General features: G+C 39.5%; 1 protein-coding gene across 4 annotated transcripts in view; it reads left to right on the plus strand.

Annotated features, from left to right (window-relative positions):
* Positions 1-14,641, plus strand: part of Ppm1l (protein phosphatase, Mg2+/Mn2+ dependent 1L) — a 351,730-nt gene that overhangs the window by 328,184 nt on the left and 8,905 nt on the right. For all 4 annotated transcript variants that reach the window (XM_004834537.4, XM_087186954.1, XM_021253747.2 and 1 more), the window contains one exon: positions 14,084-14,245. In XM_004834537.4, the coding sequence (XP_004834594.1) occupies positions 14,084-14,245 (162 nt within the window). The remainder of the gene's footprint in view (positions 1-14,083; positions 14,246-14,641) is intronic.

Genomic DNA, 14,641 nt, shown 5'->3' on the forward strand with positions numbered 1-14,641 from the left:
GCAACTCAGTAATGTTTAAGAGCTTTGACATTTCTTAATGTCAGTTATTTCCATATTGAGATTTGACACATACTTGGATTCATGTTGTTAGATGTCCTAGTCATCATTGTTGTAAAAAATTATAAAAATCTTCCCCAACAATTGAAGAGAAAACATAATCTCCTCATTCATTTATTTGTTCATCTTTCCACTACCCACCACAAATCTATATAACATACTTATGTATACACACGACCCAAGGCTTCTTCCTCACCCACTTTGTCTGGCTAACCCCTATCATCAATCAAAACTCAGCTCAAATAACTCCTCATGCCACTGCTGGCTTGTTTCTGTGCTTGCCTCTATCTACTTAAACCATAGTAGAATTATTGTTAATCTACCCCCACCCCAATTGAACTGTTTCTTCTTCACCTAAGGACTGCATCTTTTGCTTCTGAGTCCCCAGAACATGCCAGATTGCCTGGCATAGTTGAAAGTGCTCCTTTAAATGCCTGCTAAATGAATGAATAACTTCAGCCTCCAGGCTAGCAAGCAGATGAGTACAGAGGCCATATAAACATCATTCATAAGCTTAGCAAGAATCTTGCTGCACTTAAAGCTATAGAAGCCCAGCAAATCAGGGACAATCCCACCCTGGGGCTTTTAACTCCTTCAGGAGCTCTGTAAGGCCAGACCAACTCCAGAAACCACATGAAGAAGGGCCCAGGGCCCTCCCTCCCCATATTCTCTCCTGCCTAGCAATTTTGTGCTGTCTCTGGGCCTGAACCAATGCAGTGTAAGGGAAGTGCCCCAAGACATTTTGCTTATTCAAGGAATTTAAAAAGCAAAATAGATAGACATATTTTATCTAAGCAAAATTCAATTATATAAATCATGCTTAATGGTTAAAAATATTATTTTGTTATTCCAGTCAGATGTTGACTACATTTGCTTGGAAAATAGACTGTTAGCAAGTTTTAAAAAACACACACACAAAAAAACCTACCTTCAGAAACCATTTCAACATAGAGTGGATCCAGAAGGGCAGTGGAGCTGTGAGAAGCATTTCTCAGCTGTCAACCAGAAAGGGAGCTTTCTAGGTATACTGAAACAGGGTTTAGATAAATGAACGTTGTACTCCGTGAAGCACTCTTACTTTTCAGTTCAAAAGATGCCTCCTGCATTCTACATGTGAAGCGGTTGAGGTCATTAGGGGATTCAGACTACTTAGAACAGTCCTCCATGTGTAATTATAGGCCCTCCCTGTTCTCAACTGACCTGGCTAGCTCCTTTATCAGTTGTGTTCATATGGTCCATATTCATGTAGCTGTAAGAATCTGTGTTAACTGTTGGGACTGTAACTGCAAAGGCTTTCTCTCCACACTTGGAAAATAGAAACCCTTGCATATTGTTTAGCAGAGGCTCAATGTAGCAGTCTGGAACATACTGTATGTCTGGGGAGATGCCCAGAGTGAGCAGCTAAAATCAGCCCCAAACCTGATTTCTTAATCTGTGAGCTTGTTGCCTCATTTGATAAATGAAAATCACTTATGTTACTCAGGGGCATAGGAAGAATTATTTGATATGACTTTGGAAACTCTGAAGATTCTGCAATCCTCTCTCCAATGCACTAGTAACATTGCATTCTAAACATCCCAAGAACCCCTCCTGCAAGGACAGTCTCATGGACCTGGGAGATATGTGTCTGTTGGTGTGTTTTCAAACTAACTAGCACCTCTCCCTCACCCCTTGGGCTTTATATTCTTGTATTGTCTCTGCCTCCAAAGAAGTCACCTACTTATCTTCCAACTCAGCTATGAATTCAAAAACTTTTTTTTTTCAGTACTGAACATTGAACCGATTGCCTTCCTACCAAGCTACATCCTCAATCCCTTTTTGTTTTTTTATTTTGAGACAGGGTCTTGCCAGATTGTCCAGGCTAGGTTCAAACTTGGGATTCTCCTGCCTCAGCCTCCCAGAGAGGCTGAGATTACAAATGTGCACCCCACACCCAACTCAAAAACAATTTTTAAAATATTTTATATAGCATTTGTATATTACCCTAGAAAGATTTCTTTGAACATTTAGTTTATATATTATTCTTTATTACTTTATAGTGGAATGAGATATAAACTTTTAAAAACTTTAAACAAAACTTTTTGCTACCAAACCTTACTGCCTCTTCTCTACACTCCTAATAAAGTTCTGTACACGGCAGAAATTTTTAAAAGCTTGATTTTAGGTGTCAGACTTTGGGTGTGGATTCAAACTCCAGCTCTTCTGCTCAAAAGCTGCATGACATTAGTGAGCTTCTTCTTTCCTAGCTTTAGAATGGGATTATTATCATATGTACCTTGCAGAATTTTGTAAAACTAAATGAGATCAGGTACATATGTTTGAGCAATAAGTGGAGTGTTTTCCCTGTTATAGCTATTTAGTTAATATCATTTTCCATTGTTCCATGACATCAGGCTGGAGATCCTAGCATCCTATAACTCTCCCTCCCAGTCACCTCTGCCCTCTTCTCCCATGAGACTGATCTCCTATAATATGAGATCCATAGCACCTACTGCCTTTAGAACTGGCTTTCCCTGGCCGTGGCTCCCTATGTAGCGCATCTTTCACGATTAGCCTATTCCATCCTCTGCCACTTTCCCCTTGCCATCCATGGCCATCCTCTGTCCCTTCCTGGACAGCAGCCCTATCCACGTGGTGTGGGCGTATCACAGAAGAGTGTTTCCAGCGAACCAGACCCTTCTAAGCCTCCCCATTCTGGAGCCTAGTATGTCCTGCTTCTTTCCCTGAAACTGCATTGGCCAAACTGGAAAATAAATAGACTGGAAGTTTTACCATTATCTCATTTGCATAGCTATAGCCTTAAGTCACTGACATGACAGGTTAGTCTACTGAGAACTGACCAACAAATAAAAATTCCAGTCCAGTCATTGAGCCTGACAGTAAGAGGCTGTCAGTAGGAAGGGGGGACGGGGTGAATCTAAACCCCAAGGAACATGAAAGTAAAAAGCATGGTAAAAGTGAAGTCATTTCTGTAAATGAATAACATGTAGACCATTTGGAAATATTTGGAAAAAATATTTTCAAAAGTTTAAATCAACTTCAATGACCAATATTTTTATTCCCTTGTACTATATTTATACACATAAATATTTAAGTAAATGCAATTAGAGTAATTTTTATATAATTCTTGTTAGTAAAATGTTAATATAGTTTTAAAATTTTTATATACTTTGTGTTTCATTTGTCACTTAATATATCATGAGCACTTTCTCATGACAATCTATGTTTTTCAGAAGCACTGTCTTGTCCTTATAATGCTTTGTTATTTGGATATTGTATAATGTATTTTATCATCCTGTATCTACTCATTTTAGCTGTTTTCATTGCTTTCCTATTTTGAATCCCGTGTGGTCCATCCTTATACAGTAATACCTTGGTGCGGGAATGCTTCTGTTTGCAAACAATTCCATTCACAAACAAAAGTACTCAGCAGAACTTTGCTTCCATTCACAAACTCCACACTGGGTGACAAACACAAATGCAGCCATCTTCCCCAAAATCATAAAAGAAAATAAGTTTGTAAACTGATGTACCACTGTATATAAAATTCTGCTTACATCTGTGATTATTTCCTCAGGATAAATTCAAGAGGTTAAAGATATAACTCAGCAGTGAGAGTGTTTAGTTAAGAAGCATGAAGTCTTGGGTTTGGTCCCCTGCTCCAAAAAAATTTTTTTTCAAGAATTGGCAAAATGGGGCTGGAGATTTAGCTCAGTGGTTTCACTGCCTGCTGTGCAGGTGCAAGGACCTGAGTTTAATCCCCGTTACCAAAAAAAAAAATAACAAATAAAAAAAAAGAATTGCATTATTGGGACAAAGTGTACAAACAAGTATATGTTCTATTCTTTGTTTGAAAATGAAATACAAAGAAATTCCCTTTAAAAAGCTGCTTCACTCATGCATTATTTTTCTACAGATTCTTTCTTTACTTCGTTCTTTGTGCCAAGAGCCATATTAGGCTATGTGAACTCTGTTGCTCTTTCAAGAGAATTAAAGTCTCACTTGTCTCCCACTGCTTTCCCAGCAGTTCTCCCACCACCCACGGGCTCCCTTCACACTGAGCCAAGTTCCCCTTTCTGTCATTACCCCACTGTACACATAGACTTTCATAGCACTGTCACAGCATTTACTACACTGTGCTCCAAGTGTCTGTCTGGTATTATTTTGGCATTACGTAGTAAGCACCGTGGAGCTAAGGACTGTATTGATCTTTACTGCCCCAGCACCAAGTCTGGTCTTTGTACGTAGTAAGCACTGAATGAGGGGACACATAACACAACTGTTTAGTCAGTGTATGCACACATATCCAGTCCTATATTGTTATTACACATAGGAGAAAGAGGTGTTAAAGAAAACAGAGAGGGCCATTTTCATGAAGTAATACAGTTGTGTTTTCTCAGTTATGGACTCAACGTTATAATATCACTTTTTGGTCTGTGTTCAGGTAGGTCAGATGGAATTTAGTTCAGGAGTTTATCAGTCTTAGTGCAGCAGCCTTCCTGGAGACATAGCTTTCAGTCACTTTTGTAGTCCACTGATCCTAAAACAACTTAGATAATTAATAATTATTGGATTAAATTGGCCTAAACCTGATTGGGGTTTACTTATCTTAAATGTACATAATTGTGCAATCTTTGTTTTTTTCCTTTAAATTGTGATGTAAATGTCTCTTTTCTGTTTGGATGGAAAAGACCATCTGGAAAATAATTTATGTTGACTACATAACCTGCCAAAGGCATACTTCACAAAGGCACACTCTGCTTTGGAAACTGTTTTGCCTTCCAGCTGGAATTCTTCAATAATGAGTCTGTGCTAACTAACTCAGTGGCCAGGGAAGTCACATTTGGTTATCTAACAATGTTAGTAATGGTTATAGCATTTTAAAAATTGCTTTTCATAATTTCTAGGCCAAAAAATTAAGATATGTAATATACAGTAGACATACACATTACATGTTATGCAGTTAACAACATAGACATATGTATGTAGAAATGTAATTTGATTTATCTCTTTAGAACTGAACATAACTTAGCTTTTCAGTTTATACTGGATTTGATGCTGAAATTTTATTCCATTCACTTCAAGATATATTCCATAATCTCATGATTTTGCTAGGTTCTTTGTATAATTATTACCAAAATGAGTTCTTATTTTGTTGCCTCTTTCCCCAGAGGTGATGTGTCAGGATGTTGTTATTGTTCTGGTAGCCATTGGTATGACCCAGGTCTGCACCACATGTGGTTGAAAGACCCACACATTCCAACTGTGAAGCTCCCAAGAGCTGTTATTCCTCATTCAGGGGGAGCCCACTAGCTTTCTGGGAGTTCTTCCTGCTTCTATATGGACTGTCCAAGCTAGCTTCTTATTTACCCATTGCCTTTCCACACTAGAGCAGCTTTATGATTTCTTGGGCTGTGGTCTAAGAAGCAATATCTAAGTCTTTTGTGCTTTGAGTTCCATATGATTCTGGAAATCCACACATCCAAGATTCCCTTTTGTTGTTCTCTTTGTCTCTCCTCTGTCTCCCCCTGTCTACCACTCTTCTTGCCTGGCCAGCCTAACTGGTCAGAAAGACCATTGGCAGGAAAACTTGACATTTGTTTCATCTTCATATGCCTCTGGACTAAATAATCCAGAACTGTGATGAATACTCAAATAAATTTTTCTCTTGAGAATATTTTCTCTTTGTGACTTTACACAGTCTCCTTGAAACTCCAAAGCTAAGGATAACTATTTCTTTTTCTGTGTTTATACCCTAGCAATTTCATCTTTCCTGGGACAATGAGTGCTTCAGACTAAATAGAGGAGGAAGTATAAATGTAAAGGAATAAAAGCTTCAATTTATCTCTCTAAATATAATCCTACCAACACATATATAATGTAAATAGAATTATAGCTGTACATTCATTTAAGTAAGGGTAACTTAATCTCAGAGTCTAGGTTTGTTTTTAAATGAAACTGTATGGAAGAGGGCTGATTCCATGCTAAGAGGAAAAAACGGTCAATGAAAGAGTATTTTTCTTTGAAGAACCAGATGAGTCATGCTGTGCCTCTTGTTTTCAGTGTTTTTCTCCCTGTTCTCTCCCTGATTTTCTCATTTCCTTTTGTTAGGAAGACCAATGCCCTTTTTAATAAAACTCAATTCTGGAATGTCCTTGTTACACGCCCCCCCCCCCCAGCATTCATAAAGAAGCGAAGATAGTACTTTTTATTTGCTAAAGAGAAGTGAGACATTGCAGTGAAGAGTCTTCAGATAACATGAAGATGTGAAAAAATATAGCCAGTGCTTCTCTGGCCCATGTAGGAAGAATCAAAGCAACCATGTAATTAATTGTATTTACCATTAAAAGATACCAGACTTGGAGTTCAGGCTGTGACTATGTAATTATAAATTAATTTCAATAGCATAGTATAATCTGAAGTAAATGCCAGCAATAGTTATGAGAAGTATGTTAATGAGTACTACAGAAGCTTTTCTGCTTGCTTGTACCTCCAGATATTCATGTTTAGGGTAATATGAAGGCTTCTGCAACAAGAGGACCTGTGTGACTTTCTAAGACTTTGTAGTCTATGCAATGAGTTTAATAGGAAACAGCTCTCTTTAACAAGTCCATACTTGAAAAGTTATGGAACTCCTTGAAAAGAATGGACCAGTGCCTATGGGCTTCAACCAAATGTGAAATAAACATTGAAATGTGAAGTTGAAGAACATTTCAGATTCAAAATAATGTTCATGAGAATTGGTGATTCTGTATGTACTTTAACTCTGGTGAAGTGTAAAAATTAAATGAATACTCCAGCAGATTCTGGAGGCTTGAATTCTGACTCCTTCCTCCACTGAGATTTTTTTTCTTTCACATTGAGTGTGGCAGACCTCATTTGTGGAAAAGATCTTTCTGGCTTTCATATACTAGTTCTTATTTATTCTAGTCATCTTATTGATGACTGTGTTTGCTGGGAAAGAATAGAAGTATACATAAACCTAGAATTAAACTACTTAGCACTAGAATTTAAAATAACAGAATTTCTCATCAAGCTGACTGCCTCACATTCAGCCAGTGTCAAACTCAATAGGTGATATTTTTGCTTTTGCAAAAATCTCAGGCAGAAAAGAAAATTCTCATTTGTAATAGCCTGTTTCTTACCAAATGTTCTTGCTACTCTGCTCTTTAGTCTGGGGGGAAGGGAAGCAGTGGCAACTTTGGTTACAAAGGAAGGTCCAGGGATGTACCACTTGGGGGACCTTCTGTTCATGTGTAGGTCAGAATACTCAAGCCTTTCGGTTGATATGAGTGTGTCTCATCACTGTTTTGTGGAACAACACAATGATAGTTTGGCATCCTAGTACCTCAGGCCTTGGTAGCAGAAGGCCTTAATGTGTTCTTAGTAATATATCCTTTGGCCTCAGATGTGTTATCAATGTTTCATCTGAGTATTATGGCTGCTAACAGTCTCTGTGTGAAATGGATCCCTCTAATAATCCATTCTGCTAAAATTTCTCATCGACTAACCCTATTGTGTGGCATTTTTCTTCCTGGGGTTAGTGAGGGCAGGATACAGCCAACAGGCAGTATTGCCCATATTGTTGTGCATGTTTGGGCTACACAGATGTAGGGGGCACCATTTATACTATGGTCATTGTCAATTTGGATATGTACTATGACTATTTTGTGGAGTTGGTAGTAAAGTGTCTGAAGAGAGAGATCGATTTTTCTGCTTTGCACAAAACATTAAATACAGATTAGCAGTGGCTGTCTGAAGATTGAAAACAACACTCTGGCAACAGACTGGGTGAGTTCTGCCTCTCAACTAGCTGTGTGACCATCACTTAATCTCAGTTTCATCACCTGGAAAATGAGAATAATATAGTGTTTATAGGCTGTTAGGAGGATTAAAGGAACCATGTATCCAAGAACTGAGTGTATAGTTTGACACATAGTGAATGTTCAGTATCTGCCAGCTCTCACCACTTGAGCTATACGTGTCCTTCCACCTGGATAGTTCTTCCAATCTATTTCCATCAAGCCTCTCTTAATGTAAAAATAACTTTCAAAACTTTAATGTCAATCTTTTTACAGTGGAGGTATTTGTGGTTAATTTACTACCCAGTGATAGACTAATATGTCAAGTGATTGTCTTTGACTTAGCCACACACATTAGCCTGCCTTGAAGAAGGCTTGCCTCCAGGAGAGTTCCAGGCAGGGTTTGCAAGGACTAAGGAATAAACAAGAGAGGCAAGGAGTGAAGAAGGAAAGATCAGATGTTAGTGTTTCATTTTCCAGACCAGATATCGTCCCTGACAAGTCTGTGCCACGGCATTAATTATTAGAAGACAGACTGATGAAAAGCTCTAAGCAGATTGACCTTTGGTAGACAGTAAGATTATGCAGATCAGGGTGGCAAACTAAAGAGTCTTATCTGAGAGCCACCTGGTGCTTAATCTGTGTTTCAGGACAGAACGGATCAGTGTTTGCTGTGCGTTGGGCTAGAATCTTCTGCTGACAATGATCTTATCATTCCCATGTGACACTTTCATTAGTGACTGGTTTCACCTGTTTTCTCTAATATGTTGCACACCAGTATAATTTCTGTCATTTTTCAGGCCTTGATGCATCTAGGCCCTGAAATTGTGTTATTGAGCTAACATTCATTGTCAGCTCTTTACAAGATAAACCTATTTTATTCTTCCTGATCCTATAAATGTGTTGATTCTCCTATGCAGTGTATAATGTATGGCCCTTTGACTGTTGTAGCATCTTCACTGAAATCCTTGAAGTATGTGTATGTGTGTTTGTGTGTGTGTGTGTGCGTGCACTGTGCTTGTACACCTGCATCTTTCCCTTTCTCCCTATTTCTCTTCCTCTTCCTTGCCCCTTGCCACCCCTTCTCCACTCTCTTGAATTTCTTTCTTTCCTATAAAAGAAAAGTACATATTTTCCTTTTTCTCATACAAGAGACTTAATGTCTCAAAATGGAATCTCTACTAGCATGAGGAATCTGGTACTGTGTGGGTGAGTGTCCAAATGCACTTTTAAGCAAGGCTTACAAAGTGTGGTGATTCCATGCAGCTTTCTCCACTCTATCTAGCTTCTTACCTTCATCCCCAACAACAACAACAAAGTGATATCATTCACTTACAAAACTGTTGTGGTAAGGAAAACTTTTATAAAATAAGGATTCTCATGACTTTGATTTTTAAATTACGGTTGTGTGCCTAAAGAAAGGACAGAGATGGTGGAGTGTATGCAAAGAAGTAAGATAGTGGGTCTTGATTGACACCTAGGGCAGAGCATCCCTTCTGAGAAGAATTAGGGGGAACCACTTAGAGATATGGCAAGGAGGTGCTAGAAGTGCCAAAAGGCAGCCAAGGCTTGCTTGCCTGTCACCAAGACACTGATGATAGTCACTGATGGTTGAATCTGAATCTGAGCTTGAACTGTTGAAAGTGCTCCTGTCATCATTATAACTGCTATTCCTCTGGGCCTTTTTCTGTCTGTACCAACTTATTCTCTGTAGCCAAAATTGTCCATTCTTTTTTGTTTTATATTTTATGTATTCTTTATGGAGTGAATATTTTCTTGAAGCATTATAAATAAATTGTGATTTTTAAATGGTAAATAAAATTCATCTTGGGCTGGGAGTGTAGCTCCATGGTAAGGCACTTTCCTGGCATGTGCAAAGCTCTGGGTTTGAGTCCTAGATCAGTAAAAAGAAAATTTATCTTAATACAGAAAAGTATAAAGAAGCAAACATAAAGGTTCCAAATCTTCTCATCTAGAAAACTCTGTCAATGTTTTTGAAAATAAAAGCATATGTATTTATATAATTAGAGTGTGTACAATATCAAGGTGTAAACTGAAAAGCAACCCCCACCCCCTCTCCAATCCTTAGCCCCTCATCTAGTGTGTTTATATATTGTACAAGGCACTATTATATGAATCCAGCAATGAATATCAATTGTTCTGGCCCTTCAAAGGACTTTCAGTGTAATAGGTCAAAGGATCATAAACAAGACATGTAAATGAAATTACGAGTTATGTGCAATCATTTGGCAGCTAAGCAGCCATGGTGTGATGCAAACATCTGCCTCAGCTGTAAACCACAGCTCACTATTGTCCCCTCACCCCTCCATGTCATGTGACTACCGTGTGACCTTAAATACTTGCGATCCCTTCACCCAACATATGGATTTATAGGATGGGTGTGATAATTCTTCCTGGTCTGATGAGTTTTGAAAATTGAATGAGTAAGAATATACTTTATAACTTGTATGGCCAGACTTACTGTCATCACTTCTGTAATTCACAGGTGTATCTTGAAGAATCACTTTTAGACAGCTCTGCCAGCCCCAATTTGACCCACAGTTACCTTCTGTTTGGCTTGCACTATTTTTTAAAATGAAAGTTGCTACAGTGTAAAAATCAGGAGTTTATATGAAAATGGCTTCATTTTGAAAATTTCCCTTGAAAACTGCTCACACTGGGCCTGTATTCCCATTTTTATTGCTGAGGAGCTGCTTCCCCTCCAGTTTGCCATAAGCCCCACCACTCCCACTAACACTAAAACCTTGCTTCTCATTTTTTAGATAAGAAAAATTTTGTAGTGCCCACATTCCTATCAAAAGTAATGGGTAAAGCTACTCCTAGGCAGTACAGTATATTACTGAAATCTGCATCGTGAAATGGATTTTAATTCCCCCATAGAAACAATGGAATTTGTGTTCTTAACAAAAGCAGGTCATAAATTTTAGGTCTATCAAACAGCAGAAATGTCACACTAAAGCTCTTATCAGTAAGCCTCCTATATAGGACTGTATACCCCCTGAATCAATTAGGCTATTTCAGGAGCAACAACAATAAATCTGACTTTAAAATATCCCTAACAGAAAAGATATTTATTGTCTCCAGAACAGGAACAGGGTGGTTCCAGGCTGGCTCAGGCACTGCCTGTTGTCCTCAGAGCCTCAGCCTCTGATCCTCTGTGTTCTGCCATCCCTTGCACCTTGCTTTGACTCTGAGCATATCCCTTAGTTGTTCCAAGATGGCTGCTGCAGTTTGGGGAAACACATGGGCCAGTATTACCCACAAGTCATGTAACATCCCATAAAATAAACAATCATTTTTTTTCTTTAGCTCTGTCTCTCTTAGTGAAAGAGAAAGCCTTTCCCAGAAGCCCCTGGTAGACATCCTCTTGAATCCTTATCCAAAGAGCACCCAGTTTTTCCCATCTACTTACAAAGGTATTACACTAAACTTTCCCCTTTTCCCTCATTCCTCTCATTCATTGTGACCTACCATTCGGGGCTTAAAAATCTGTCCACTACTTTCTCTCCCTGTGTTTAGTACATTAACTCAGATCCTCATTAATCCTTTCTGTTCTTATTGCTTCTAGTTTGTCTATCTTCTACATTACTACCAGAATGATCTTTCAAAACACTTCTCACGTTACTATCTTGCTTAAAACCCTTCAGTGATTCTCAATCACAAGATTAAACATTTTTCTAGCTGCGGTAATTATTCCTCTTCCTCCCTTTGAGAGGGGAAAAAAACCACATAATGCATGCAAGTGTGGTACAGTAGGATGCAAAGCTGCCCTGGCCTAAGTAGGGGTGGGGAAGGGACCCTACTTCAGCCAGGTGGGGCCCCAAAGCCTTTCCCTGGTCCCCTGAAGTAGGGGCAGGAGGAAATGCCTATTACACAGCTGGTGTGGCCCTTAGGAGTGTCATCCAGGCTAGAGACATATGCCTAAATGGTACAGAAGCCAAAGACAGGGGCATGCTCACCCAGAGAATATAGAGAGAGAAGGGCCCTACCCAGAGAAATGGCCCCAGGATTGATACCATGCCCACAAATCATGTAACATCTCATAAAGCAATGTATCTCTTTTGAAAGGGTCGCCGAAGGGGGTGACACACGGACGTTCAAGCAAGCTTTATTGGGGCAGTAGTCTGCAGCCTACCAGGCTGACTCAAAGAATGGAGATCAGAAACTGTACGGGCTGAGCTGGAGGCTTATATAGGGATCTTGCAGATGGAAGAGCACTAGTCCATTGGTGGGGGTGGGTGATTGGGGCTGGGGTATGTAGCAACAGGTTTTGCTCAAAGGGGGATGGAGTCACCACTTTCGGGAAGCCCCTATCTTACTGGAACATCTGACCCTGAAACCGGTGGGGCAGAAAGACCTTAACTAGGCAGGGAGTCACTAACAAAGGGAGGTCAAGCCATAGTTATGCAGAAGTTCCCTATTCCCTGTGGTCGGAGTAGGGCAAGGGGAAAGGAGAGAAGTGGGCTTGCTCTGTGGGGGCTCTGAAATACCTAACATCTTTCACCTTTCAAACTCCAAGAAAATGCCTTATTTGGAGAATTTATTCTCACATTGCATTAGACAAGTTTATCCGGTCTTGTTCATCTCCATACCTCAGATGCTTGAGAACAAAGTAAGTAAGGATGGTTGTAGACCAAAGTGCAGCCAATTTCAAACACTAAGAATAGTTTCTAGTTGTTTGAATTGTGCTTGTCTTTACATTTTAATTCTGGTTTTTTTTGTTTGTTTGTTACCCACTGTACTAGGAATTGACCCTCATACTGAGCTCCCTCCTCACAAGGTCTTGCTAAAATTGCCTAAGCTAGCATAAGATTTACTATCCTCCTGCCTCAGCCTCCCAAGTAGCTGGGATTGCAGGAATGTGCAACCTTGCTTAGCTACAATTTCATTCTTATAACTTCTTTTTTAAAAAGAAGTAAAAAATTTTCTTCAATAACCCTGAGATTAGAGTCAGTCTCCCCCTGCCCCCTCATTTTTGCAAGGCTTTTTATTTTAGAAATCCTGAATTAACCAACATTTCATGTATTTCCATTTCTTATCAATCTAACTGAAAATTTTCAGTTAAATAGGCTTAAGAATAGGCTTTCAAACAGAACTGTAATAACTGATTTGTTAATTATTCAAACTGTTCTCCCTGCTCGTGATATCAGTCTTTATATATATATTCTTTACTTTGGTTTGAGAATTTAGTCTTTTTGTTGTTTTATGAAAACTGAAAAGCTATTTAGATTCAGTTTACATTCTTGTTATGGAATATGGCCTTCTTAAGGAGAAGGGAAACGTTAATGACAACTAGTCAATGAATAATTTTAACAAGTAAAGGAGCTACCAGTTTGAGGCAAGAGATGAGTAAGTTGTGCATTTCAGCAGATATTTCCTTATTGACAGTGACATGCCATGCATGAGAAAGGAGAGCTCCAAGTAGACCAAACTGTTTAACTCTACTTGCTTTTATCTCTTCTCATTTCAAAAAGGATTGAGGAGCACTTGTTTCTTGTGTCTTGTGTGGGCTCCAGGCAAGCGGATGGTCAGTCTTTCTCTCTCTCTGACTGACCATTCCACCTCCCACCTTCTGGCTACTTAGACCTCATCTCTGTCATCACCTTAGGTTTTTCTGCTTCTGCATCATAGCCTGCCCCATCACGTCTGGAGCTGACCTGTTTCTGGCCACCAGTCTTTGCTGTCAGAAAGTATAAGCAGACTCAGCTTTCCCTGACACTGGCAGCTCAGTCATGGTACCACAGGATATGGCGGAGGGAATCTGCCATTTCCTGGCTTTTCCAGTGCCATCTCCTAGGGATCCAGCACCACCCCCAACACGTACACTTCCAACTGAGACTTCTTAGAAACTCAGCACCAATGAGGAGCTGAAAATATTACCAGTTGTCTGGGGCTTCAAACTGATTCTGATTCACTTCTAATCCTTTTAAACATGATGCTTTAAAATTAAGAGTAGCAGAAACAAAGTGATTTAGGAAAATGATAATTTTATCCTAACCAATTTCAGTGACACTCTAACATGCTTAAGACAATTGACTGTCTGATTTGATCAATGTTGTTAAAGTGAACAGTAATATTTCCAGAGTAGCTCAAGTAAAATTCTCTCAGCAGGAGCAGTTTTAATGACAAGAAAAACCAAGAGGAGCAACTGAACCTTGGTGTATTGGTGACCTCCTACACTGCCTCTCTCTTCTATTTTTCAGGTACAACGTGTTTGATTGCTCTACTGTCAGATAAAGACCTCACTGTGGCCAATGTAGGTGACTCACGAGGGGTCCTGTGTGACAAAGACGGAAATGCCATTCCCTTATCTCATGATCACAAGCCTTACCAACTGAAGGAAAGAAAGAGGATAAAGAGAGCTGGTGAGTTTATGACCACCTCCAATGACCATCTGTCATCTTGTTTGGTAGACAAGGCAATTGTTTGCAAAGCTCCTAGCATATAAAATGTTCAGTTACAGAGGCTGCTACTGAGGTAGCTGTGACATGGCTTTGTAACATTTGCCTATCAAATCAGTAGCCACTGAATTTTCCCCTTTTCATGGCCAAAGATTCCAAAGGCCAAAGGAGTCCTTTTCCAGTTTAGCAGCTAATAAGATCTTTGGGTCCCTGCTTCCTGCCCATTTTGACCTCTTGCCATACCCTCCTTCCCTCCAGCCATGTCAGACTACTAGTCACTTTCCATGTGAACCTTATTTGATACCTCTGTGCACCTTATTTGATACCTCTGTGCCTTTGCAAGTGCCTTTCCCACTGTTT

The sequence above is a fragment of the Heterocephalus glaber genome, unplaced genomic scaffold (assembly GCF_053883595.1).
Source record: "Heterocephalus glaber isolate CG9 unplaced genomic scaffold, H.glaber_assembly_v1.0 deba00001504, whole genome shotgun sequence".
Taxonomy (NCBI): domain Eukaryota; kingdom Metazoa; phylum Chordata; class Mammalia; order Rodentia; family Bathyergidae; genus Heterocephalus; species Heterocephalus glaber.